The sequence below is a fragment of the Eublepharis macularius genome, chromosome 5 (genome assembly GCF_028583425.1).
Source record: "Eublepharis macularius isolate TG4126 chromosome 5, MPM_Emac_v1.0, whole genome shotgun sequence".
Classification (NCBI taxonomy): domain Eukaryota; kingdom Metazoa; phylum Chordata; class Lepidosauria; order Squamata; family Eublepharidae; genus Eublepharis; species Eublepharis macularius.
The window spans coordinates 86894687-86921826 of NC_072794.1; the positions used below are offsets into that span (position 1 = coordinate 86894687).

At 43.3% G+C, this 27140-nt stretch overlaps 1 protein-coding gene across 4 annotated transcripts in view; it reads right to left on the minus strand.

Annotated features, from left to right (window-relative positions):
• ZFYVE9 (zinc finger FYVE-type containing 9) overlaps positions 1–27140 on the minus strand; it is a 147317-nt gene that overhangs the window by 46347 nt on the left and 73830 nt on the right. For all 4 annotated transcript variants that reach the window (XM_054979126.1, XM_054979125.1, XM_054979123.1 and 1 more), the window contains 3 exons: positions 20296–20472; positions 13908–14077; positions 13525–13648 (listed from right to left, as the gene is read on the minus strand). In XM_054979126.1, coding sequence (XP_054835101.1) covers positions 13525–13648; positions 13908–14077; positions 20296–20472 — 471 coding nt within the window. The remainder of the gene's footprint in view (positions 1–13524; positions 13649–13907; positions 14078–20295; positions 20473–27140) is intronic.

Consider the following 27140-nt stretch of genomic DNA (forward strand, 5'->3'; position numbering starts at 1 on the left):
CCTACTAGGGGAGAGGTGATCCTGGATTTGGTCCTCAGTAATGCTGAAGACCTGGTGAGAGATGTAAATGTGATTGCACCACTTGGGAACAGTGACCATAATGTTATTGAGTACAACATATGTATAAATACGAAATTGCCTAATAAGACCAACACAGCCATGTTTAACTTCAAAAGGGGTAACTTTTCTGAGATGAGGGGGTACGTGAAGAAGAAACTGAAAGGGAAAGTAAAAAAGGTCAAAACACTTGGGGAATCTTGGAGACTATTTAAAACTACAATCCTGGAAGCTCAAATTAAATATATACCGCTGGTTAGGAAAGGCACAAATAGGTTTAGGAAAAGGCCAGCATGGTTAACAAGCAATGTAATAGAAGCTGTAAAAGGTAAAAAGGATTCCTTTAGGCAGTGGAAAACTAGTCGGAGTGAGGTTGATATAAAGGAGCATAAGCTGTGGCAAAAAAGTGCAAGTCTGTGATCAGACAGGCAAAAAGGGAATATGAGGAGCATATTGCAAAGAACATAAAGAAAAACAATAAACAATTCTTTAAATATATTAGAAGTAGGAAACCAGCTAGGGAGGCAGTGGGGCCCTTGGATGACCAAGGCGTAAAAGGATTACTAAAGGGTGATAGGGAAATGGCCGAGAAGCTGAATGCGTTCTTTGCTTCTGTCTTCACTGTGGAAGATAAGAAGTGCATGCCCACTCCGGAAGCACTGACTTTGGGAGGGGTTTTGAAAGACCTGAGTCACATTGAGGTGACGAGAGAGGAGGTTATGTGACTGCTAGATAATTTAAAAACTGATAAATCACCGGGCCCAGATGGCATACATCCAAGAGTTCTGAAAGAACTCAAGTGTGAACTTGTAGATCTCCTCACAAAAATATGTAATCTGTCATTAAACTCTGCATCTGTTCCTGAGGACTGGAAGGTAGCTAATGTTGTCCCCATCTTTAAAAAAGGTTCCAGGGGAGATCCGGGAAATTACAGGCCAGTCAGCCTGATGTCAATACCGGGTAAGTTGGTGGAAACTATTATCAAAAATAAAATTAGTGGGCACATTGATGACCAAAAGCTGATGAGGAAAACTCAGCATGGGTTCTGTAAGGGAAGATCTTGTCTCACCAATCTGTTAGAGTTCTTTGAGGGAGTGAACAAACAAGCGGACAAGGGAGACCCGATAGATATTGTTTATCTTGACTTTCAGAAAGCTTTTGACAAAGTTCCTCATCAAAGGCTCCTAAGTAAGCTCAGTAGCTATGGGATAAAGGGCCAAGTCCTCTTGTGGATCGAAAACTGGCTAATTAATAGGAAACAGAGAGTGAGTATAAACGGGCACTTCTCACAGTGGAGGGTGGTGAGCAGTGGGGTGCCACAGGGGTCGGTATTGGGTCCAATGCTTTTTAACTTGTTTATTAATGATTTGGAATTGGGATTAAGCAGTGAAGTGGCTAAATTTGCAGATGACACGAAATTGTTCAGGGTGGTGAAAGCCAGAGAGGATTGTGAGGCACTCCAAAGGGATCTGTCGAGGCTAGAAGAGTGGGCATCCATGTGGCAAATGAGGTTCAATGTAGCCAAGTGCAAAGTAATGCACATTGGAACCAAAAATCCAAAATATAAATACAAGTTGATGGGGTCTGAACTGGCGGAGACTGACCAAGAGAGAGATCTTGGAGTCATGATAGATAACTCACTAAAAACGTCAGCACAGTGTGCGACTGCCATAAAAAAAGCTAATGCTATGCTAGGGGTTATTAGGAAAGGGATTGAAAACAAATCAGCCGGTATCATAATGCCTCTGTATAAATCGATGGTGAGGCCTCATTTGGAGTACTGTGTACAGTTCTGGTCGCCACACCTTAAAAAAGATATCATAGCACTGGAAAAAGTACAGAGAAGGGCAACTAAAATGATTAAAGGGTTGGAACACTTTCCCTATGAGGAAAGATTGAGGCGCTTGGGGCTCTTTAGCTTGGAGAAAAGACGACTGAGGGGAGACATGATAGAGGTTTACAAGATAATGCACGGGTTAGAGAAGGTAGAGAAAGATGTGTTTTTTTCCCTTTCTCACAATACAAGAACTCGTGGGCACTCTATGAAATTATTGAGCAGTCGGGTTAGAACAGATAGAAGAAAATACTACTTTACACAAAGGGTGATAAACACATGGAATTCGTTGCCACAGGAGGTGGTGGCAGCTACAAGCATTGCCAGCTTCAAGAGGGGACTGGACAAATATATGGAGCAGAGGTCCATCAGTGGCTATTAGCCACAGGAGATAGATGGTATTCTCTTTGTGGGGAGGTGGTGCTCTGTTGTCTTGGTGCTGGAAGGAAGGCAGTGGGAGGGCTTCTGGTGTCCTGGCCTCACTGACAGTCCTTTAGATGGCACTGGATTTCTAGCCACTGTGTGTGACAGAATGTTGGACTGGATGGGCCACTGGCCTGATCCAACATGGCTTTGCTTATGTTCTTATGTTCTTATGCTTATGTTCTTATGTACATAACCTCCAGCTGTGCTGCTCATGAACTCAGGTAAGTGGGCGGTAGCTGGAGGCTCTGCCCAGCATCCTCCTACCGCAATAACTTTGTGTGCAAGGCGGGAAAGTGGTGGGTCACGAGTGCACTGGAGGGACTTAGCGGAAAATCGGGACCACTCTGCACTCACTCAAGGGAAGAAGAGCAAAGTCCAGAATGTCTGACTAACAAGAACCACCCAAGTCTCCTAGCAGGTTAATCTGACTTTGGAGTCCATGCTCCAGAAGGGGCGAGGGAGCACTGACAGGTAAGAAGAAGGTAGGGCAGCAACTACCCCAGCTCACTGATTTGAGCCAGCTGCCCTCCTCACCTGAACCTTCCCAAACGTCAGCCTCTGCAGGTGAGGCTCACTGGTGGGGAGCTCAACAAGCAGCGGCTGCCTCCCACAGAAACAGTTACACAGGAAACTGCTCCTGACGCAGCCACTGGGGGGGGGAGCATTTGGAGACTCTGTTCAGACTCCCTCAGCCAAGGCCCCTCCCAGCAGAGAAGGAAGTGCAGCTGCAGGTTGGATTAACAGGGTGTTCATAACTCCCTGTTGATGGAGGGTGCTCAGCCCCTTGACTTTTCCCCTCACAAGATAAGACCATTGCGATGCACAGCGCTTTCTCACCAGAGGGTCGTGCATCATCCGGTTGCGGGGTGGACTTGTGATACTGGAGCTGCTCCCACCCATGGACAGCCCCCCCACCCCGAACGTGGCAGACTGGGCTGGGGCTCAGACAGGGCTGGGTCTCTTGCCACACATGCCTCTTTCCCTTGCAGGCAGGCCACAACTCATCAGGGAGACCAAGGAGCATGGCTGTTCCAGATCCCAATGATCCTGTCATTCAGATCCAGCCCAGGGAGCAGTTTCCCAAAGCAGTCCGCACCTCAACACCGCCCCTGTGAGGGCAGGACAAGGGATGGATTTTGCAGCTCTGACTGTTGTGTAAACTGCCTTTGCTCCTTTTCCAGCCAAGGGACATTGGCAGGAAATATGTCTGGAGAACCTCTTCACCTTTTCCAGTTTAATAAAATGTGTTGAAAAACAACAAACTGTTTGCTTGCTTCCTGACGGTGATAGTAGCCCCCACCCCAACTCCCCTTAGGGATGTCTTTTCATACATCCCCACAAATGTTTCCTGGCTCAGGGCTGGGATGCGTGGGGTGGGCTCTGCTGCCAGAAGGAGTAGGTGTTCAAGTGGTGCCTTGGGGCCCCATTCAGCTTCCCTGCCCCCTTCCCCTCCTCAATGAAACTTCAGGCAGTGGGGTGGGAATTGAAGTGTGGCCCATCAATGTCTGGCAGGGTGGGGGAGCACCACTGAGGACTTTCATTCTCTGACAGACAGAGCTGCTGGCATCTGATAAGCCAGGCAGCTGGCCGTTGCATGACAGGGAAAGGGGAGGTTGCTGCGAGAAAGTGAGAAATGTGGAGCGACATCTTGGGATCTCCGGAGCTCCTCCTCTGGGAGGATGGATCAACCTCCATTTCATGGTTTGCGGAGGGAGGGATGGACCTGGGAAATCTGATGTAGGGAGGGGGTGGATGGCAGGCCCCAGAGCAGTTTCTCTGCTCCCACAGGCCATTAATCCACTCTGGGGGGCGTCACCTTAGGACCGGAGCATGGCTCTCGAGGTCCAACCCACATTCTCACATCTTTTGTGATGCAGTGATATGTTCAAATGGTGTGACTTTTCACTCCCATCACCTCCAATGGGCCTTCTGGCCTCTTGTGTGGTTTCCAATGGGCATTCCCGTCACTCATTGAAGTACCCCCCCTTGCCTCTCTGGAACCTGGGGGCTGATCCCAAGTGCTGCAGGCTGTGAGTGCAACCCTTGCTGGGTCCCGTCGCCTTTATGGTCCCACTTTTCAGGGAACAGGAACCTGTTTTTCGCAGCAGTGGTGGCGAGGGGATCTGTAGAAGCACGAAGCAGCAGCCACCAGCCTGGCCCTCATTGGAAATGGGGGTCAGACGGGTGAGAGGGTGGGTGCCCTGTCCATACCTTCAGTGTTACCCCTGTCCGTACCTTCAGTGTTACCCACAGGTGGGGATTCCTGCTCCCTGGAGAGGGGGTGTTGGTGGACAGCAGGCATCATGGCCTCTCCACTGGCTGCGCCGCTATTTGCCCCTCGCCTGCCTGTCAGGGGAGCGGAGTGGCCATTGGCCGGTGTGGGCAGGATTGTCAGGGGAACGGTAGGCGGCTGCTCTTGGTAGCAGCTGCACCTTGCTTTGCTGAGCTCTTGCACCAGCATGGCCCTCCTGCAAAAGTCCACAGGGAGTAGTGGAGCAGTGCCATTTTTGTCGATGTGCGAGGTGCTGACTAAGGGCTTAGGATCTCAGAAGATACTTTGCTTTAACTTAACTACTGATTTCTCTTTCTGAAAACGGATTTCATTAACAAACTGAACTCACAGCTGCAACTAGGGAAAAGGTATTTTATAAAAAGTTGCATACCCACTTTTTTTTAACAATATCCTAGTTCTGCTCAATAAAAACCATATTCAGCCAACCAACGAATCTTCAACAGGACATCAACCCACTGGATTGGACCCAACCAACTCTTCCACTGGTGAAAAAGGAAGGAAAGGGTCTCTTCTGACTACCAAAAAGGTTCTATTGGGGATCATCATACCCATATGGACAAAAAACATGTGGGACAGGGGCTGTAGTAAAGAGGAGGATAGGATGAGATAGAGCAAAGAAGGTGACTGGATGTAACTCACTCCTTACAATAACATTTCCTCAAAATCTGGTTCTGCAAATTAACTAACACACCATCCAAAGAACTGTGAAACTAAACCAATGATATCCAGGAAATTTTTAACATGTTTTTCTTTGAGCAACAGCTCCTGATGCCACAAGATCAACCACTTTCAAAACTGATATTTTCACAAGTAGTTTATGATGTAGAACAGATCAATTGTGCAAAGGGAAAAAACAAAAGATTCAACTGGGCTGGAGCAAGCTCATCACATTGGCATAAACTTTTTCTTTGCATACTGGACAGAATTTCTAAGCCAGTTTTTTCTTCTATCTGCAATACATCCTGATCCAAGAAGGATGACTTTTATTAGCAAAATTTTATTAGCAAAATTTCGATGGGAACATGTATGAGTAAAAGATAGGCTTGAATGATAAAGATCAGAGGGGAAGGGTGGGATATGCAATGTGGTTCACACAGAACACATAGCGCATGCTCTTGCAGGACCCTTGGCAAATAAGGCTCAATCATCCAGTGTTACTACCAGATAGCATACTGTGTGCCCCCACTCAAAGATTTTTAATTATCCCCATCAAAAAGAATGCAAGCTTTCCTATTTATGGTTGAAATACACCTACTGCAGCTACTTCACTGAAGCTAAACAAGTGTTAAGTCTAGTTAGTGCATGGATGGAAGACCTTCTGGGAGTCCTATGTCAATCTGAATGCCATGAAGAAAAGTAGGATGTAAGTGTAATAAATACAAAATAGGAACATTCAAGGATGCCAGTGTGGTGAGATCTAAATCTGATCCCTGTTCCAGCCACTGCTTTTATTTGCAGAGTCTTGTTTCTGTTTTATAGTCATGTTAGAGTACAACAGAATATTGTAACCTAGCTACTATGTTCTCATGATTATGGTTTTGTAAAAATATTTTAAGAAAATTAGACAAGTGGAAGAAAAGTTAACGGGACAGATTGATAAAAACAGAGAGGAAAAAAAGTAGACTTTTAAACTACAACAGACTAGCGAAAAGGAGGGGAAGCTTCGGCAGGAGTTGTATTAGAAAAGAGACTAAGTTTAAAGAAGTTATTAAAGAAATCGGATTATTGTTTTGAATACCTGTGGCTTTGGAGCTGTGAGAAAAAGACACCATCGCGAGACCTGCTGTGGGAAGACGGGAGACAGGAAGTGCGTAACAACAATAGAGTGGCTGGAGAGAAGCGGCCCTTGCTGGAGGGCAGGAAGAAGGGAATCGCCATCTTTGAGAGGGGAAGGGTCGCGGCTTCAGCGGAAAAGGAAGTAGGCCATATTGGATTATAAAATCATAGAGAGACCATAGAGAAAAGACGCCCGACATTTTGGACCCTTTAAAATTAATTTATGCAAGAAGACCGGGACATTTGAAATAAAAAAGGTACTAAATTTAACGCCACGGAGCTAAGGAAGAGAGCGGATTCGTGGGAGCGAGCCAAAGCAAGCCCCACGATGTCGAAGAAAGAGTGGCAATCGGCAATAGAGAACCTGGATAAAAAACTTTTGGAGGTGATTAAAGAATTTAAAGACATGAAATTGGAGCTGATCAAAGAGGTTAAACAGACAGTAAAATCGGAGCTGTCAGAAGTAAAATCGGAGCTGTCAGAAGTGAAGAAAGGTATGGAAACAATACAAAGTGAATTACAAGGGACGCAGCAGAGAGTTAAAACAGTAGAAGGAGCGATGGAGAACTTAGCAGATACGCAACAAACAGAGATGAGGTTGATGAGGGGAAGGATGGCGGTTGCGGAAAGTAGACATATGGAGAAGCAGCTCAGATTTCGCGGCCTGCCGGAAATGGAAGGAAAGACAGCGCAAGAGCAGATGACGGAGGTGTTAGCTGAATACCTGGGGAAGGAGGAGGAGGATGTTGTGGCTATCCTAGATGTGGCATATCGTCTGAACTCGAGAATTGCAACCCAGAGAAAAGTACCAAGAGACGTGATTGTACAATTTACAACAAGAAACATGAAAGAGAAGATTGTGACTAAACAGTTTCAAGATCCATTGGAGATCGATGGCAAGACAATCATTATAATGAAGGAACTACCCAGATCAGTGTTACTAGATCGGAAAAAATATAAAGCGCTAATCCAGATGCTGAAGGACATGAAAATCAGGTACAGATGGGAGCTCCCAGAGGGTTTGTCCTTCGAATTTGGAGGCGCCAAAAAGCGTATCAGATCTGAGCGGGAGATGGAGCGATTTATAAGGGACAATGAAAAAGACTTACCAACAAGATTATGAATATGGAGTGTAAAGTATTATCTTGGAATGTAAATGGACTAAATTCACCGAATAAGAGAAAAAATATTTTTCACTGGCTACTAAAACAAAAATGTGATATTGTTTGTTTGCAAGAGACTCATATTCGAAAACAGGATGTAAAATATTTAAAACTGGGAAAATTGGGCAAAGACTTTGTAGCGGCCTCAAGTAAGAAAAAAAGAGGAGTGGTGTTGTATGTAAAAGAGGAGCTACAACCAAAATTCATAATGAAAGATGTGGAAGCCAGATTTGTAGCAGTGGAATGTACTTGGAACTTAAAGAGAGTGTTGGTAGTCGGAATCTATGCACCCAACGGTGCAAAAGAGAGCTTCTTTGAGGATTTGAGGAAGCATTTAGATGATCTTTCATATGACCAGATAATTCTTGCTGGAGACTTCAATGGAGTGACAGACTTGGAATTGGATAAAAAGACTACAATGGCACAAAAGAAAAGAGGATTATTACCAAAGCTCTTTTTTGAGTTGATTCAACAAGAGACTCTTGAAGATGTATGGAGGAGAGAATATCCTAAAAGTAGGCAGTTTACTTTTTATTCTGCAAGGCACTCCACATTATCAAGAATTGACATGATCTGGGCCTCAAAAGATTTGGCGTTATGGACTAAAGATGTAGAAATAATGCCGATGGTAGGCTCAGATCACAACCCAATCATGTGGAAGCTGGGGAAAAGGAGGAAAAGGAAAGCATGGAGAATAAATGAGGATTTGTTACAGGAAAAAGAGAATATGGAAATATTGAGAAGAGAGACAAAGTTTTTCATACAATACAACGTGAATAAAGAAGTACCAACTGATAAAGTTTGGGATGCTTACAAGGCGGTTATAAGGGGCATACTAATGGACTTAAATGGTAGAGCAAGAAAGAAGAAAGAGGAGAAGAGACAAGAGATTGAGGAGAAAATAAAAACTAAGGAAATACAGTTAAAAAAGAGACCAGGGAAAAAGAAATTATACCAGGAAATTAAAATACTGCAAGAACAGCTAACAGCAATGAGTAATAAAGAATTGGAGTGGAATCTCAAAAGGCTGAATCAGAAAGTGTTTGAGGGTGCAAATAAACCTGGGAAGTACCTGGCATGGCAACTGAAGAAGAGAAGGGAAAAGAAAACAATAAATAAAATTTGTGAAGATGACAAAACGTATTTGGAACAGAATACCATTAGTAGAGCCTTTTATAAATTCTACGCTAAACTGTATAATAAGAAAGAAGTAAATAAAGATTCAATAGCGTCATATTTGGAGAAAATGACACTTCCAGAAATCTCGGACGCTTGGAGAAATAAACTGAACAGTGAAGTAACGGATGAGGAAATAAGTAATGCAATACAATCTGCAAATCTAGGAAAGGCGCCAGGGCCAGATGGACTTACAGCTAAATTTTATAAGACTATGGCCAATGAGCTGGCACCATTCCTAAAGGAGGTGATCAATGGAGTTTTAAGGGATCAAAGGATTCCAGACACTTGGTCTGAAGCGAACATATCATTGATCCCAAAAGAGGGCCAAGACTTGACTAGTGTGAAAAATTACAGACCTATATCGTTACGCAACAATGACTATAAAATCTTTGCGAAGATACTGGCGGAGAGACTGAAGGGGTGGCTTTCGGAAGTTATAGAGGAGGAGCAAGCAGGCTTTCTGCCAGACAGACAAATAAGAGACAATTTAAGGACAGTGATTGATGCTATTGAATATTATGATAAGCGTTGTGATAAAGAGGTTGGTTTCTTCTTTGTTGACGCTGAAAAGGCATTTGACAACTTAAACTGGGACTTTATGTTTGCCACTATGGAAAAGCTACAATTAGGAGAAAGATTCATCAGAGCAATTAAGGAAATTTACAGAGACCAGACTGCAGCAATTGTGGTGAATGATGAATTGACCAAGAAATTGATTATAAGCAAAGGAACAAGACAAGGTTGCCCGTTGTCTCCACTGTTGTTCATTTTAGTATTGGAGATTCTGATGATACAAATACGACAAGACGAGGAAATTCGAGGAATAAAAATAAAGGACTATTCATACAAGGTCAGAGCATTTGCGGATGACATAATGTTAATTGTAGAGGACCCACTGGAGAACATGCCAAAAGTGATAGATAAGATCAAGGAGTTTGGAGACTTGGCAGGTTTCTTCATTAACAAAAAGAAGTCAAAGATACTATGCAAAAACATGACTAAGCAGAAACAACAATTGTTAATGGAAACAACGGATTGTGAAGTAACAAGTAAGGTGAAATATTTGGGAATTGAACTGACTGCAAAGAATATAGATTTGTTCAAGAATAATTATGAAAAATTGTGGATTCAGATTGAGAGAGACTTGATTAAATGGAATAGGCTCAATCTGTCATGGTTGGGTAGGATTGCAGCGGTTAAAATGAATGTGTTACCAAGAGTGATGTTTTTGCTACAGACAATACCAATCATCAGAGACTCTAAACAATTTGAAAAATGGCAGAGGAAAATATCAGATTTTGTATGGGCAGGCAAGAAGCCTCGAGTGAAAATGAAAGTTTTACAAGATGCAAAGGAAAGAGGCGGAATGCAACTGCCCAACCTGAGACTTTACCACGATGCAATCTGCCTAGTCTGGTTGAAAGAGTGGATGACATTAAAGAACAAGAAACTATTAGCCCTAGAGGGATATAAAAAAATATTTGGATGGCATGCATACCTATGGCATGACAAAGTAAAGGTCAACTCGATGTTCCTGCACCATTTTGTACGGAGAAGTCTATACACAATCTGGAAGAAGTACAGAATTTACCTACAAGAAGGAACTCCTTGGTGGGTGGTTCCATATGAGGTGATAGACCCGAGAGCTGTTGATAACGAAAGACAATGTTTGACTTATAAAGAAATAATTAAAATAGAAGCATCTAAACTTAGAATAAAGACGCAAGAGGAACTATCACCGAACTACGATTGGTTCCAGTATAGACAGATCAGAGATTTGTATAACTCGGACTCTGTAAAGGGAGGTATACGAATAGAGAATTCGGAACTAGAGCAGACCCTTCTTAAAGAGGACAAGAAAAGAATATCCAAGGTATACCAAGTACTGTTGAAATGGTATACTGAGGATGAGACAGTTAAAACACAAATGGTGAAATGGGCTATAAATTTTAACAAAGAGATAACAATGGAGGCATGGGAATACTTGTGGAAGACTACAATGAAGACAACGACATGTACAAATATTAAAGAGAATATCTACAAAATGATCTATCGTTGGTACATGACACCAAAGAAGATTGTGCTAGGGAATTTGAACACTTCTAATAAATACTGGAAATGTAAGAAGCATGAGGGCTCCCTCTATCATATGTGGTGGTCGTGTGAGGTAGCTAGGCAGTACTGGGGGGAAATAATAAGAGAAATGAGTGAAATTTTACAATTTCAAATAAATAAGAACCCAGAACTCCTGCTACTAAACTTGGGAATGGAGGGAATTCCAGCCAATCATAGGACGTTGATATTTTATATGACAGCAGCAGCTAGACTTTTGTATGCGCAAAAATGGAAAGTACAAGAAGTGCCAACTATTGAAGATTGGACCTACAAATTGCTGTACATGGCAGAAATGGACAAGATGACAAGAAAACTGAGAAATCTGGACTCAGGGCAGTTTAACACAGATTGGGAGAAGCTGAAACAATATCTGGAGAAGAAATGGGAGGTGGGAGGAAAACTGTGGCAGTTTGAGAACTACTGAAGCATAATAAAATGTAGAGGGGGGTGACTTTACCGGGGGGGGGAAGAGATAAATGGGAATTTATAAGCAGTTAGATTAACAGATTGATATGTATATAGATATATATTGGTTAATAAATAGAATATCGATAGAAAATAATTAAGGATAAGGATTAAATATACGGATTGAGTAACCAACAATATTTTCTTTCTTTGATAAGATTTGTATAATGCACCAAACTGAATGTATAGATGAGTCAAATTGATTGACTATGTGACGAGAGTTATATAGAATTACCATAAAAAGATAGAATGAGTAATACATAGAGAATAAGTCAAATTGATTGATTTAAATGTGTAAGATTTTTATGGTTTATGATATATAGGTTTATGATATAGAAATATAGAAATATTTAAAATTGGAAAAAGGGATAAATTGTTTATCTAAGATGGAAACAAAGACTTACAGTTTGGGTATATAATAAGAAAAGTAGTTAAGGATGTACTGCTTAGTATGGAGAATATGTATTTGTTTTAGATAGAGAAATTTAATAGAAGTAAGGGAAAAGGGACAAAGGGTTGGAAAACTGTTGGAAGTCAACAAAAGGGGGGGAAAGGGAGGGGGTTAGAAATGAAAAATTTGGGGAAAATTGAATGTAAATGTAAAAATAACGGATTCTAACCCAATAAAAAATTTTTTCAAAAAAAAGAAAAGTTAATGTGGAATGTTTCAACAGCCTGCCGTCAAAAGACACGTGTCCCATTTTTCTTTATATTTTAATTATCTGATCTACTCACAGTATAAAGTGCTTGTCAAGAATACAATTTGAATCAGGACAGCTGTTCTTCCCTCTTCCCTTCCCCCTGTGCATCATTGGCAGGGGTAGATGGTATGGGCAACTATCTCAAGAACTGTGTTTTATTGTAATATATTAGGGATGTGTTTTTAACCTGAATCGGGTCCGATTTGTAAAGATTTGGGATTCCCGAATCGGCCCCAGCATTGCCGAGCTGATCTGGGAATCCTGAAGCAAAGCTTTCAGAAGCAATTTGTATCGCTTTGAGAAGCTTCGAGCAAAGTGGCAGCAGCTGGGTCCAAAGCACTTTTCTAGATGTTTGCATTGCAAACAGTAAGAAAAGCGCTGCTTGCTTTCAAACTTTCCACCCTGCCGCTTTTCCCCCCCGATGGGAGAGGGAGGAGGGTTCCCTCCTCCCCCTCCCATGGGGGAAAAAAACAGCAGAGTGGGAAGTTGAAAGCCACTCTTTCTGTGCCACTTGCAAGTGGCACAAAAAGGGGCACTTTCAAACACCGCGCCCCTTACTTCACCCAATGTGAGGGGGAGCCTCCTCCCCCTCCCATCAGGAAAAGCAAGGGTGCAGGGCGTTTGAAAGCAACACTTTTCTTGCCGCTTGCAAGCAGCATGAAAAGGGGCACTTTGAGTTTCAGTGTGCTCCAAATCTTTATGGAGCATATCAAAGCAATTCAAACACCCAAATCCCAAAGTGGCTTGCCGCTTCGGGATTCGGGTTATTTCCAATTGTATTCCCACTTCAGGTAAACCCCTATAATATATGATTGTGATTTCTAATTGTTTTCCCGCTTTTGGGTGCACACCCCTATAATTTATGAATTATGCCCATAACAGTTTTAAATAACAACAACTACAACACCCTGGTAAGCTTGTCAAATGATTGAGCACTCAACTGGCTAGCTAATTTTTAAATAATGTAACAAGAAAAATAGTACTATAGTCAGGAGTAAATATTTTATATGGAATACAGCTTCATAGGCAAAATTGTTTGTATATCATTACAATTATAGAGATTACACAGAATTACTGACAATGTCCCAGACCTGACAGAATGATCTTAATATGAAAGGTAAGGATAAGAAAAGTGCAAGTCTGCCAGCCTGTCATAGTAGAGCCTGAATATTTGCAGCAAATATGACTACTAGGCACATATTAGCCATGATAGATCAGGAACAAACAAGTTTTTCCAGAAATAGCATTTCCTTTCCAATTTGGCAGACATTCAAATTCAACCTTCTGTTCTCCCTATCCCCTCTCTGGTTCACCTGAGTATCATTTCATATATAAAACACCACAACAAAATTCACACAATAAATTGCTACTCTTCACTAAGCCTGGTCTTGGCCATTGATAAAAGTCAGTAAAAGACTATTTTCTTCCTAACCCAACACAGGTTAAAGTTTCAGTATGGCTGCTCTACAATTTGTTAATCTCAATTTTTGATATTCTATACTGTTGAGCTCTCACCTCCTTTTACCCCAGTTGAGATGAGAATCGGAGGAAGACCATCTTCTGGAATAAGGTTCATTGCACTGCCAACTGGACTTCCAACCTGAGTTATACTTCTCGAAAATGTCAATGTATTTTCAGTCTACAAAAAGCAACAAACAAATACTACGCAAAAGGTAAACCCATATAATACCAGCCTTCATTTTTCAACAAATACAAAAGAGCAATCTGTTCCACAGCCACTTATACAAAGGAAAAACACTGACAGCTAGCTCACTTGCATATGCAACTAGGTACAAGGACCCAAATCCCCCTAATGTATACTGTATCACAAATATTTGAAGTACCAGTCATATATGAACTGTCCAACATACCATGCAACAAATCAAGTTGTTTCCTACCTCTGCTGGTGAAGTATTGTTTCTTATAGGCTTGCTTGGATCATGTGATACTGCTAGCGTTCCTGTGGAGGTTGTTCCAGCCACTGTCAATTTGGCTGCATCAGCAACTTCTCCATTGGGTAATATGCCATCTGCAAACCAAACACGTCTTTGTTCTCTAGGCTGAGCCACTAGGGAGAAAGGTGAAAAGAGTTTACCAAAAGTATATGCACCAAGCAAAGTGAAAGTAGGTAAAAACAGTGTTGCACTTACCTGTAACTGTTGTTCATCGATGCCTTCCGTGCAGGCACACATGGGACTATGCACACGCAGGCCTGCCGATTCAGAGGATTCTTTAGCTGAAAATTCACTAGGGGGCGACCTCACGTCCACTGCACATGCATGGCTGTTTCTTGCTGAAAATGGCCCCTAGGAGGGCGGGGCACCCCGATATCCTTGGTTCCTCTTTCACCACCATACTCTCCAGATAAATAGAAGAGCCTTAGCGGGGAAGGAGGGAGAGTATGTGTGCCTGCACGGAAGACCTCGATGAACAACAGTCTTCCTGTGTAGTCCCACATGGGAGATTAATAAGTTCTTCACCTGGGTGGTGGAACTGTCTCTTTTATAGGAATATCGACTGCAGAACCACTACACTCACTGCTGCCTCTCTCCTATCAAGGATGTCCAAGGCATGGTGCTTCATGAAGGTGTCAGCCAATGACCAAGTTGCCACTCGGCATACGTCCTGCAATGGCACTCCTCTCAGCAACGCTGCCAACAGTGCCTGCGACCTGGTGGAATGAGCATGTACCTCTAAAGGACACGGTAGGCTAGAACTCTTATAATACAACCTTATTGCCTGCACCACTCATTGTGCTATAGTTTGAACACTGGCCTTTTCCCCTTTGTTAGGGCCAGCGAAACAGATAGAGTTGCGAATCGATTCTGAAGATCCTAGTACAATCCAGATAAAAAAAAGATTGCCCTTCTAATGTCCAAGGTGTGGAGAGCTCTCTCCGCCTCATTTGACTGTTCCCAGAAAAAGACAAGTGACACGATTTCTTGGGAAACATGAAATTTTGATGCAACCTTTGGTAGAAAGTCTAGCTTCGTTCTTAATGCCACCTTTTCAGGGTGTATTTTTAAGAAAGGTGGGTCCGCACATAGAGCAGCCAATTCGCTCACCCTTCTCGCTGACATGATTGCTACTAGCAATGCCACCTTCATGGACAACAACCTTAGATGGCATGTTGCTAAGGGTTCAAACGGCTTTCTCAGTAACTTTGTCAAAACCAGTTGTAGTGACCACTGGGGTACTATCCTCTTAGCTGGGGAAAATTATTTAAATCTCTAAAAAACAGTTTAGAAGTGTGGTGGAAAAAACAGTTTTATTGCCAACTGGTGCATGGAAAGCCGAAATGGCTGCTAAATAAACTTTAACAGAAGAATTAGATAAACCTTTCACTTTAAGTCTAATAAGAACTCCAGAACCGTGGATAGTGAGCAATCAGTAGAGTTTAGGTTTCTATCCTCCACCCAAATCCTGAACCTGTCTCATTTTAGGCTATACAATTGTCTGGTTGACAGCCGCCTGATAACCAGAGTCACTCCTTCTGAGAGTGCCCCACTGGGTGCTATCAGCCAAGCTGTCTGTTTGAGTCTCTGTATGTCATGATGGAATATTCCGTTCCATGACAGTAGATCTGGGTCTTTGGGTAAATGATGAAGTTGACTCTTCAATTTCATCAGCCTGTGGCTGCCTGGGCCAATACGGTGCTATTATTATTGCCCGAGTATTGTCTGACTGCAGCTTACTGATCACCCTGGTTAGCAAGGGTATCAGTGGGAATGCGTAGTAAAAAGTCCTGACCATTGGAGTTGAAAGGCATCTCCCAGGGAACCGTGACCTTGGCTGCCCCTTGTACAATATAACTCTGCTTTTCAGTTTCCTTCTGATGCAAATAAATCCACATCTGGAAACCCCCAACTTTGAAAAACAGGATTTAGATATATATCCTTTATGGACCACTCGTGTGAGTCCTTTCCTACTCTGCTAAGGCAGTCCGCAATTACATTGTCCACCCCTGAGATATGAACCACCTGCAGCCAAACTGAATGCTCTACTGCCCAGGTTCAGATTGCTACCGCTTCCATGCAGACTCCTAAAAGCGGTGCCTCCCTGTTTGTTTATATAGCAGATTGCAGTTGAGTTGTCTATGAGAACCATGATGGATTTCCCTGTCACCACATTTGCAAATGATATTAAGGTGTAACATATTGTTTTTACTTCTAACAGGTGTAATGTGGTCTTCTATCTCAACTAGGTCCCATGTTCCATGAGCATAATGATCACCACAGTGTGCTCCCCAACCAAGCTTAGAAGTGTCTGTTGTAATAGACAGGTCAGAGTCTCTGTGACCAAACTGAATTCCTGTCAGTAAATTTGTGTCTATTGCCCATCACTATAACAATCTCACAACCTCCCTGGGGATGTTATATTTCTTATCTTGTGAGTCTCTCTCGCTATGAAAAACAGAAATAAACTATAACTGTAACGGTCTTGTTTTCATTCTAGTGAGAGGTACCACAGCCATGGTTGATATCATGAACCCCAGCAGAGTCTGTATCCTTCTTGCAGACTGAAATCGACACCTCTGGAATATCCTAACCATCCCTTTGATCTTTTGCATCCTATCTGATGAAAGAAGGCTTTATTCATACTATCATTGAGAACCACTCCTCTCAGATTCAAGCAAGTGCGTAGGGTCAAGTGTACCTGCCTACATACATCCTCCTCGGACTGACTAGTAAGTAACCAGTCATCTAAATACAGGTAGATGCAACAGCTCAGAGTTCTCAGATAGGCAATAACTTCCGCCATACATTTTGTGAAGATGCGCGGGGTTGTGAAAAGCCTGAAGGTATTGGTATTGATACGCCTTCTTATCATAAGTGAATCTCATACTTTCTATGTGCCTCTCAGATAGAGATATGAAAGTATGTGTCCTTGAGGTCAAGAACAGCGAACCAGCAACCTGGTGTGATCAATGTCATTACTGTATGCAAAGTGGTTATACGAAATTTATGAATGTGAATAAATTTGTTGAGTTCTCTCAGATCCAAAATCGGTCTGTGTCCCCCGTCTTTTTTGTCATCCATAAAGAATCAGGAGTAGAAACCTGATACTGGTTCACCCTCAGGGATCTGTTGTATCGCTCTCTTTTCCAGCAGAGCCTTGGGTTCTGCCCCAAGCTCAGCACATGTTTGCAAATCTGAAAATTTAGGGAAACCCAGATGAGGGAAACTTTCAAACTCAATTTTATAACCTTCATAAACAATCTTTAAAACTCAGACATCTGAAGTAGTATCACACCAAACAGAATAATAACTACGTAACCTATCCCCAAAGACGGGGTCCGGCCCTTGTTCTAGTCAGAATTGTTTCTGGCTAGGGTTTTGTTCTTTGGAGTGGTGAGGCTGTGCACCTTCCCATGACCTGTGGCTCGACTTCCTTTTCTGGAAAGGACTCTGTGAGCTCTGGTAAGGCCTTTATATAGGATACACATATCCATGGTAAAGTTGATAGTGATATGCTCTCCCCTTGTATTGAGGTTGTCTAAATTGGCCTCTTCCATGTCCCTGCTGGGTAGAAGGGATCACCCCATAGGAGCGCACTGTCAGTCAGTCCTTTTGTTTCTGAAAAAGGTAGTCGTCTGTTTTTTCAGAGAATAAGATTTTACCCTCAAAGGGTAGATCCTCCACCTTATTCCTGGTCTCAACAGGTAGCGCCGTGGCCCTCAGCCAGGCATGCCTTCTCAACACAATTGCTGAGGCCATAGTTCTCATGGCTGTGTTCCTGCTGGCATTTATCTGGTGCCTTGCCAATCTTGTAGCCTCCTCCAGAATAACCTTCACGAAGGATCTCCGGTCCTCTAGTAACTTGGCATGGAAAACCACATCCTTGCCCCGCAAAAACAGTTGGTAAGCCCCCATCATGGTGGCATAATTTCCTATTTTTATGTTCAGTGCCGCCGAAGCATAGATCTTCCTCCCCAGAGCGTCCAACTTTCAGCCCTCTCTGTCTCTTGCCTCTGCCTTGATTGCATTTCCTCCATGACCAAAGAGGATGGCAGAGGATGTATTGAATGGTGTGGAAAGGCATCGTCCTTGGTCCTATAGAGATTCTCTACATTTTTAGTAGTGGCGAGGGCAGAGGCTGGTTTTAAGTTCAGAGAGTTCATCAGGTCCATGAATCCCTCTATTTCTGGGAATGCCACAGAGGATGTGGATCCTGAGTATAAGTGCTGCAGGATCTTGTCTTTTGGTTTCGGCTCCGCTGACGAGATGTTTATTTCTAGAGTTCTTGCCATTCTTACCAATCGTTCTGTATAAGAACGGAAATCATCTGTAGGAGAAACTTCTCCTGTTTCTCCCACAGTCTCTTCTGGAGAAGTCTCTGAGTGTGGGCTAGGACTATCCCTCCTCTGATAAGGATCTACATAGCCCTCTAGGTCAGGCAGCTGAAAAGTCATCCTCGAGCTAGAAAAAGAATGATGCCTTCTAACCAGCAGCGGTGATGGGTCTCTTGACAGTACATCAGTAAGGAATGTCTTCCCTGTGTCCAGCTCACAGTTGGTTGCTTCACGATACCATAGACTCTCCTCCCTGGAGTAGTAACTGTCTTCCCTCGGGGAGTGACAAGATTTCTGCCTCCTACAAGGGAGTTCACCTTCCTCCTCCGAGGACTGAGCTGACCAGGATTTAGAACAGGTACAGCGTGATCTCGAATGAGCCGAGGGCATACATAGGGGGTCGATTATCAAGACCTCTTGCTCCACCCATTGTTCTCTTGGGGTTGAGACTTGAGGTTCCTGGGAAGACAGATGCTTCATCTTCTTGGTCCTCTTTCGAGGAGGCTCCTCTCCTACCCTCTCTCTCTCTCTCACTTGGATCTGATTATGTTCCTGTTGCCTTCGGTTCCTTCAACTTTGTGCTCCGAGCTTCCACCATCAGATCTGAGCAGGGCAGAGACCTTGATTCTGAGTCAGGTGGGCACTCTCGTGTCGGTTCCGATAGACTCAAGGCTTCAATCGGAGTTGATGGTTCTCGAGTCCGGGGTGTTCTCGAACCCGATCAGTTTGGATCCGACCTCTTGGGCGTCTCGAGTGAGACAGACAGTGTCCGACCTCTTGGGCGTCTCGAGTGAGACAGACAGTGTCCGACCTCTTGGGCGTCTCGAGTGAGACAGACAGTGTCCTGCTCCTCAGGGTCTTCAAACCCACTGTACTCGGTCTCAGAGTTGAAGACTGTGTCGGTGCCTATGTCAGATCTAATGCCTTGGTTCCACCAGCATGGGTGGATTGTTTAGCCTTTGCCAGGACCTTTGCAGCCTCTAGAGCTCTCTGCCACAAAGATGCTTTCAGTCAGCCAGCTCTTTCAGTCCTTGCTTTAGGAGTAAAGCCGAGACAATGCTTTCATGACTGAGTATTATGAGTCTCTCCCAAGCACATTAAATAGAGCAAATGCCTGTCCGTTTCTGTCATTTTCATGTTGCAAGATGTGCAACGCTTAAACAGTGCTTTTTCCAACATAACAACGTTATCCTCAAAGATAAGAATAGAAAGAATGCCAACTTATCTGAGCAATGATCAGCTAGAACCTCTTCCACCAGCAGCAAAAGAGGAACTGAGGGTATCAGGGGGTGCCCCAGCCTCCTAGGGGCTGTTTTCAGTGGGAAATGTCCACACACGTGCATTCCCTAGTGGATTTTCAGCTAAAGAATCCTCCGAATCGGTAGGCCTGCATCTGTGCAGTCCCATGTGGGACTGCATAGGAAGACCAACGATGAACTTTAACTTCTAAAACAGGGGTAAAAAAATGTTTAAATGCAAACTAAAAACAACGTTGACTGGAGCTATGAATGCTACCCAAGGCCATAATCCAAAACAGAGTTGTTGCTTTTGAGTAACAACTTTCACAACTGAAATCTTAACATTTCAGTCAGTTAAAAAAGCAATGTATCTCTATAGCAGAACTGCAGCAGAAACAGCAAGTGAAGTGCAGTCTGAATACAGCTCTCCTCCACAAGCACATATCACAATTTTGGACTGCAGCCCAAGTAAAGAACGCTAATCAGAATTTTTACAGCACACTATACAGAAGCCCTGCATAGTTGTCATTACACAAATACACACAACTCCTCTGTGGGGTTAGTCACAGTTTAGATTTTGTAGATTTAAAAAGCTGCAGCATACTAACCTGCTCAGAAAAATTCATGGCTGAAAGGATATTTCATATCAGACCATCTCAATCCAAACCTAATACACTGTCCACTGAAACACTGCAGCTCACAAATAGGTAGGAATAAAAGGATATCAGTTTATGAAGGGAAGAGGGATTTCTGTACCTTCTGCACCTGGATGTTTCAGGACTCCCACAGGTACCATAACAGTAGGCGGTGGAGAGTTCAGGGCTCCAGAAGCCTGGGCTTGCTGCAAGGGAGGAATGGTAGAACAGTACTCAGCAGGATTATTAGGATTAGGACTCTGGCTTGAGGCACTCATCATGTTGTCCCAGGCTTGGGCTAAGGAAACACAAAAATACAAGAAAAGGCAATAAGTCACAGAAATAGTAACCTTAATACTACAAGCAACTCTAAGATTTCTCCCTACCAGACCAGTAGTTTTTCCTCTTCATTAGAAAACACAAGCGTCAGTCCAGTAGAAAATAAACCCTATTTCCTCTGGTAAATAAGAATCATAATCAGGCAACACAGGTAGAGAAAGTCTTGCAGATGGGAAGAACTAGCTGATTTGGAGGGTGGGAGGGGACTATCAATGGGGAACTAACATAGGAATGGCTGAATTCAGATCTTTAGATCTAACCAGGATTATACTGTGATTCAGAATCTCAGTTACCGGGAAAGAAATGAGTTTAGTTAATGAAGGCACCCACAATCAGATGTGAATCATGAATCCAGCCACTAGCCAAAATGATGTGATCTACCTTATATAAACTTTCAAAACCATCACTATCATTCTAGACTAAAAAATACATGCAGCTGACCATTATGATAGATTTTTTCATTGCTGAGGATGAGTTTGCATTAGCTGCTTTTAGCTTCTTATATTGGAACCTGCTTGTATGCCTAGCCTTTGTACTGTTGCTGGACAGCTTGACCTAATCAAGGGCTTTAGCTCTTTTGTTTATTTTATTCATTCATTCACTTTCAATTTCCATTCCTCCCTCCCTGAACTGGCAGGCTCAGGGCAGATTACATTCTGTAAAAATTACACTAAAAACTTACCTTTTACGATTTGGTCTAAAACAAGTTAAAGTAGCAAGTTATTAAAGACTTTGCACCAAGTGCCTCCTAAACCTTTCATATTAGAGCTGTTTTATTGGCAATAAAGGGACAGGACTGCTCCTACAGTCCTTTGGATGTTTGACACAGATGATGAGCTGGTCTCCAACCCTAAGAGAACCGGGAAACAAACATCCCTGTTGCCTTCGTTGCAAGCTTAGAACACCTGGCTCAGGAGAACAGAGGGTTGTGTGTTTCCTTCCTTCCTTTTTTTGATGTTTTGAAGAAGAGAGACCTCATTATCCCATCATAAACCAAACTGAAAGTGATTTTAGAACCAAATGTGATACGCTACAGCTAAACGGGGATTGGACTGGAGGATATCAACCAAAACACAGATTCATTCTTCATAATATAGACAATGCCAAAAACACATACATACATTCTCACGTACCCCTGTCCAACACACAATAAATTCTTCATCATTAACAAGTTCACACTAAAACAGACAGGGGTTTTAAATGAAATCATTAGAAAAGTATTGATTTTATTAGGCTTCTTTAACAAGGGCACTTTCAGATTCAAAGATTCCATATCAGGTTCTACCCTTCTACCACCCAAAAGTATTATTCATAATTATATAGAGCCTTCCCTACAGAACCAAGGACCTTTCACAACATGTATTTTAAATATGCACAACTTCCCTGTCTCATATTTCTTGTCCTCAAATTTCAACTTAGTTACTACATTTTAATTCATAGTTGCAACAAACCCACCATTTCTTGCCACATTTTGATCAACCTTCAGGGAAATATATTAATATTTAATACTTTAATCAGAACTTATATTGTGCTAACCCTTTTAAAAGCTGCAATAAAAATAAGCTAAGTAAGAAATGACAGATGCCTGACCTTTTAAGCCAAGCAGGCATCAAACATTTACTGAACTAAAGAACGAGGCAGAAATGTGTACAGATAAAACAGTAACAGATAAAACAGGGTTGCACCTACCTGTAGCTGTTGTTCATTGAGTGTTCTTCTGAGCAGGCACACATGGGAACTGCGCAGGAGCAGACCAGCCGCAGACATATCAAAGCTCCAAAAGGCGCAAGACACTCGTCTGGCCTTTTCACGTGCTTTCTGAGTGGCTGTGGCTATAAAAGGCAGGGCGAGCAGATCTCTCTCTCAGTTCACTAAGTTATCGATGAAAAAGGAGAAATTAGCATTTAAAGAGCACACGGCAGGGAAAAGAGGGAGGGATTTGTGCCTGCACAGAAGAACACTCGATGAACAACAGTTACAGGTAGGTGCAACCCTGTTTTCATAGTCATGTCTTCTGTGCAGTCTCACATGGGAGATTAGCAAGCTAACTTATTCAGGAGGTGGGTGTGTTGCTCATCATTGAAAAAGACTCTTCAGGATTGCTTTGCCAACTGCAGTATCCCTTCTGGAGTCTATGTCTATTGCATAATGTCTAATAAAGGTGGATGGTGTTGATCGGGTGGCTGCCTTGCATAAATCCACGAGTGGAATGCCCAATCTAAATGCTGATGAGGTGCCCTGAGGTTCAAAGGGCAAGGTTCTTTGGATTGCTTTTAACACTCTCTAATGAGTCACACCAACCAGTTGGAGATGGTCTGAGCAGTGACCTTCTGTCCTTCGTTAGTTCCCTTGAAGGAGACAAATAGTTTAGGGTCCTTTCTGAAGGCAACAGCCCTCTCCAGGTAAAAATACAGTGATGTCCAAAGTGTGTAGGAGTCTATCAACCTCTGTAGAAGGCAAAGGAAAAAACAGGCAGAATAATGTCCTGGTTGACGTGAAAAGCAGAGACTACCTTGGGAAGGAATTGGAGGCTGGGACAGAGAACCACTTTGCCTGCAAACATTCTGAGGAAAGGTGGATCATACCTCAGGGCTTGCAGTTCACTCACCCTCCTAGCTGATGTTATGGCCACTAAGAAGGCTGTCTTAGCTGTCAGAAATTTGAGAAGGCAGGTAGCTAGAGAATCAAAAGGCTTATGCATGAGAGTTGGACACTGGAGGATAAACATTAGCCAACCCCTTAAGGAAAGACTTACATTCTGGTTGGGAGAAGAGGGATCTGCCCTTCACCCCCTTATGACAGGCTGAAATGGCCGCTAGATGGACTTTCACAGAGGAGTAAGAGAGACCTTAGTTCTTTAACAGGACCAGATAGTTTAGGACAGCTGGTAAGGAAGCCAAAGAAGGGGATAAGCCCTGTTCAACTGCCCAAAGGGAGAAATGTTTCCACTTGCCAGAATAAGACTTCCAGGTGGAAGATTTTCTAGTCTATGAAAGCATGTTCCTGACTAGAGATGAGCACAAACAGCAATATGAACTAAAAAAAGCCACGAACAGCCCAATCAGCTGTTCGAGAACAAGCTGTTCGTGAGGCCCCATTCTAAACCAACAGGTGGTCATTGCAAGCCTCATTCATTGCTGTTCATCAAGCCAGACAATCTGGCACCTGCAACCAATTCCCTTGGCAACCGGAGGCAGGGACTGCCTGAACACCGTCTGAACTCCTGCTGTTGCCCTGGAAACCCCAATCTAAGCCCAATTTAGCTTGATAGGCAGGTCTTCCTTTCAAGTGTGGAGCTCCAAATTTGTTACAAGGAAGCAAAGAGCAGGGGGGAGGGGGGCTCCCAGCTCTGGTTTTGCATACAATGAGGGAGAGACTCTTGCTGTTGGCATTTTGAGAGAAAGGGAAAATGTATTGGAGCTTGAATTTTCTTTGTGTGTGGTGGGATAGGGATCTACCTCTTCAAGTTCCAGGGCTGCTGTCAGACTCTGGGCCAAACTATTATTTATTACGGGTACCTTTCCTGCTGTCTGCTCAGGTCGGGTTTCTGGGAGTGGTGTGATAGGGATCTTGATGGCTGGAGGAGAGCCTGCTGGCCCCCACAAACAACGAACAATGAACATGTTCGTGGACAGGTCATGTTCGTCAGTGTTCGTTGTTCGTGGATGGCAACGAACAATGAACACCATGTTCAGGGTTTTTTTTCTGTTCGTGCCCATGTCTATTCCTGACTGGGGAAGAAAATTCTACTCCAGAGCTGTCACATTTAGTGTTTCTAAATCATGGTGAAAAACCACGTCTTGAAGAAGGATTGGTGAAACCGGTATATCCTTCCTTGTGACATTCTTTTCAGGGTGGAGAACAAAGCCTGTCTTGGCCAGTAAGGAGCGATTACAACTGCTGATGCCCTCTCCCTCATTTTGCTGAGTGTTAAACTCATGAGAGAGAGAGGAGGGAAGGCATAGAGTAGACTGCCTGACCAGGATATTTGAAAAGCATCTCCTAGGAACAACTTCCCTTTGTCTGCTTGAGAGCATTATTGGGGGCACCTCTTGCTGATTGAAGTAGCAAAGAGGTCTATAGTTGGAAACCCCCATGGTTGGAATAAGGGTTGAAGGAAATCCATATGAATGGACCATTTGTAATTGAGGTCCCTGGACTAACTCAGGGCATCTGCCAGAGTGTTGTCTTCCCCAGAAATATGGATGGCTTTCAGGGAAACCTGATGCTGGACTGGCCATTCCCAAATCAGGGAGGACTCTTAGGAGAGGGACAGAGAGACTATGCCTCCCTGTTTGTTCAGGTAATGCATGACAGTTGTGTTGCCCATGCATATCTGAACATTCTTACTTCTGACAAGGTGGAGGAAGGCTTTCAGAGCAAATCGTATAGCCCTTGGCTCAAGAAGGTTGAAGTGTAACTTTGACTCATGTTGAGACCAGAGGCCCTTCACCTGATTGTCTCCGGAGAAAGTCCCCCAACCTGACAGAGATACATCTGTAAAGATGAAGAGGTGAATGGGGCTGGAACCAAACAGGGTCCATACAATTAGGTTCCATTTTTCGTTCCACCATGATAGGGATCTGTGAATAATTCTCAGAAATGAAAACTACTTGTACGGGTTCTGGCAGTGCAGATGAAATACCCTGACAAACCAATTTTGCAACGGTCAGAGCCACAGCCTAGCAAATGGAACTATCAGTGTCAGAGAGGCCATAAAACCTAACCGTTTTTGGATTTCCCTTGCGCTTTGGTATCTGAAAGAGTGCACCTTGTTCAGAGAGACTTGGAACTTTTTGTCCACCATGAAATAACGGTAATAAACTCCATCAGAAGCAGAGGATGGAACAGGTTCTTTTTTTAAAAAAAGTAATTTAATTAAAACTTTATTAATTAACTAGAACAAAATATACAAGATATATCATGAAGATTAAAAATTGAAAAATTAAAATTAAGGAATTCGGTTTCGTTTCCGCAGCCATGTCGGACGCTCCTCTCGGCAGGTCCGAGAGGAAGCAGCCGAGCCGCCTGGCCGGGCGGCTGATCTGCAAAGGTTAGCCCCCAGACTCTCAGGCAGGGAGTCTGAGTCCGGGACGCGGCGGGAAGAGCCCTCTGACAGATCGAGGCAGGGGGTAAATCGCCCGTTTGTCCCTATGGAGGCCGGCAGACGAGCGCGGCACCCAGTGTGCTGCCGGGCTATGGAAAACGGCAAGGAGCAGGATTAGGCGAAAGCCTGCAAGTAAGCGAATCCCTTCTGTTATTACAAGCGCATGTGAGGAGTGGTGGGGTCTGAAGGTTAGAAGACTCGGATTTTTCCCCCCTCATAGAGTCTCGGAAGATTGGCGGTTTCCCCCCCCCTAAAATGGCAGCGAAAAAGCAGAGTCCTTCTCTTGGCAAGTCAGTTACGGCGGCCTTGCAGAGGGGCGAGACGCTTGAGGAACTGGTTAAAAGAGCGGTTATGGAAGCCATAAAACCCTTTGTTGACAAGCTGAATGAAACAGATCAAAGGGTGGGCTTAATTGAAAGCGATGTGAAAGCCATTAAAGAAGCAGCGGGGGGGGCAGAGAAGTCTGCCCGGGAAAGTGCGTCACTTACGAGAGCAGCGAACAGGGAATTAAAGTTGGTGGAAAACCAGCTGATCGGACTGCAAGTGGAGCGAACACAAACCATTTTGCGTCTCCAGAATGTTAAAGAGGAGGAAAAAGAGGATTTATGGGATCTCGCCTCGGAACTTTTAGCGACACCCGCGAGGGCAACTAAAGAAGAAGTGAAAACCGCCAATTTGGGAGTCCGTCGGGCATCTTCAAAATATGCAACGAAGTGGCAGCTGCCTCGCGAGATTGTTATCGAGTTTTCATCTAGGAGGGTCCGGGACAGTATCCTATATAATTCATACAATGCGGAATTGGACTTTCTGGGAAATAAAGTCAAGATATTGAAGGACGTTCCATTTTTAGTGCGGAAGAAAAGATTTAAGTACAAGATGTTGGTAGCTCTTTTGAGGGAACGGGATATAAAGTACAAATGGCTACTCCCGGAAGGAATCGGGTTTAGTTATAAAGATAAAGCTTACAAGATTAATTCGGAAGATCAGCTAAGGGATTTTGTGGATAAAAATTCAGAATTTGGACCAGACACCAAGCAAAAAGAAGAGGATCCGAAGCCTGAAGGGAGGGGGGAGGCAATGAGCGCTCCGGCGGTAGCTGCGCAGAGGGAATTGCGCCCGAGGCCCAGGGGAGGGGAAAAGATTTAATTTGAACTGTAATTTGTAATTTGTATGATCAACCACTCCGTCACTATTTTATTAAGCTATTTTTTACTATGGCAGTATGAAGGGAAAGCATTGAAATGTAGTGTTTAGTGTTTGTAGGTCACCTTCCCCTTTTTTCCACCCCTCCTTCCCTTTCTCTTTTTTCTCGCTTCTTTCCCATCCCTTGTGCTATTGTAGTCTTTTGTAGTTACTGTCTTGTAGGTTATATATGTATGTAGTAGTTTTGTATGTTAGACATTGAAAAATAAAAAATATTATAAAAAAAAAAGAAAAATTAAAATTAAGAACTTAGTTATTTATAATCGTAGAGAAGCAAAGGGGAAATAAAAATTTTAAATACAATTAATTCAAAAACA